At 54.8% G+C, this 904-nt stretch overlaps 1 protein-coding gene across 1 annotated transcript in view; it reads right to left on the bottom strand.

The window, feature by feature from the left end:
- LOC102043834 (DNA-directed RNA polymerase II subunit RPB1-like) overlaps positions 1-904 on the bottom strand; it is a 27551-nt gene that overhangs the window by 20052 nt on the left and 6595 nt on the right. The window contains 1 exon segment of the mRNA XM_014311449.2: positions 327-459. Within this exon segment, the coding sequence (XP_014166924.1) occupies positions 327-459 (133 nt within the window).

The following is a 904-nucleotide window of genomic DNA, read 5'->3' as shown; positions in this document are numbered from 1 at the left end:
AAAAAATGGAAATGCCCCAAAAAATTAAAAGCCCCCAAAAAATTAAAAGCCCCCAAAAAATTAAAAGCCCCAAAATGAGGGGAGCTCCCCAAAAAGGGTAACCTCCAAAAAAAGACACCCCAAAACCAATAAATGCCCCCCAAAAAAAGGCAATTTTAGGGGGTTCAGGGCCCTTCATGTTGGAGATTTGGGGGTTCAGGGGGTCCCTGTGAAGATTTGGGGCTTTGGGGTCCCCTCATGAGGATTCTGGGGTTCAAGATCCCCTCCCAGAAGGATTTTTGGGGTTCAGGGTGGAGGATTTGGGGGTTCAGGCCCCCCAAACTCACCAGCACAGGTCTGGCAGCGCCCCGTTCTCTCGATGACGCCCTGCCGGGGGTCCATGAGCCCCCCAAGTTTGGGGCGTCCCCCCTCGGTGGTTTCGGGGTACTTGATGCCCCCCTCGGTCACTGACATCCGTTTCTGAGGGGGGAAAAGGGAAACTGAGGCACCTGGGGACCCCCAAATTCATCCACGAGCCCCCCCTCAAAAACCCTAAACGGGTGGGGGTACCCCAAGTGACCCCCCAATAAACACTTTATTCACCCCAAAATTTCACCTGGGTTGTCTGACCAACTCCCAGGGACCCCAAAACCCCTCCAGGACACTGAAAGCTTTTCCAGAATTCCCCTAAAAACCTCCAGGCACCTCAAGTCTCCTTCACAGCAGCCTAAAGCTCTTTTAAGGCCCCAACAAACACCTCCAGAGACCCAAAGCCCCTCAGGACACCCCCAAACCCCTCCAAAACACCCCAATACTTTTCCCGAGGCCTCCTGGGCACCCCAAAACTCATCCCGAGGCTCCCTGAGCCGCTCCTAGGGAGACCAAAACGCTGCCAGGGGATTCTGAGCCACTCTCGGACACCCCA

The sequence above is a fragment of the Geospiza fortis genome, unplaced genomic scaffold, assembly GCF_000277835.1.
Source record: "Geospiza fortis unplaced genomic scaffold, GeoFor_1.0 scaffold973, whole genome shotgun sequence".
Taxonomy (NCBI): Eukaryota; Metazoa; Chordata; class Aves; order Passeriformes; family Thraupidae; genus Geospiza; species Geospiza fortis.
Note: the sequence above shows the minus strand (reverse complement) of the source record. Positions and strands in the feature narration are given on the sequence as shown.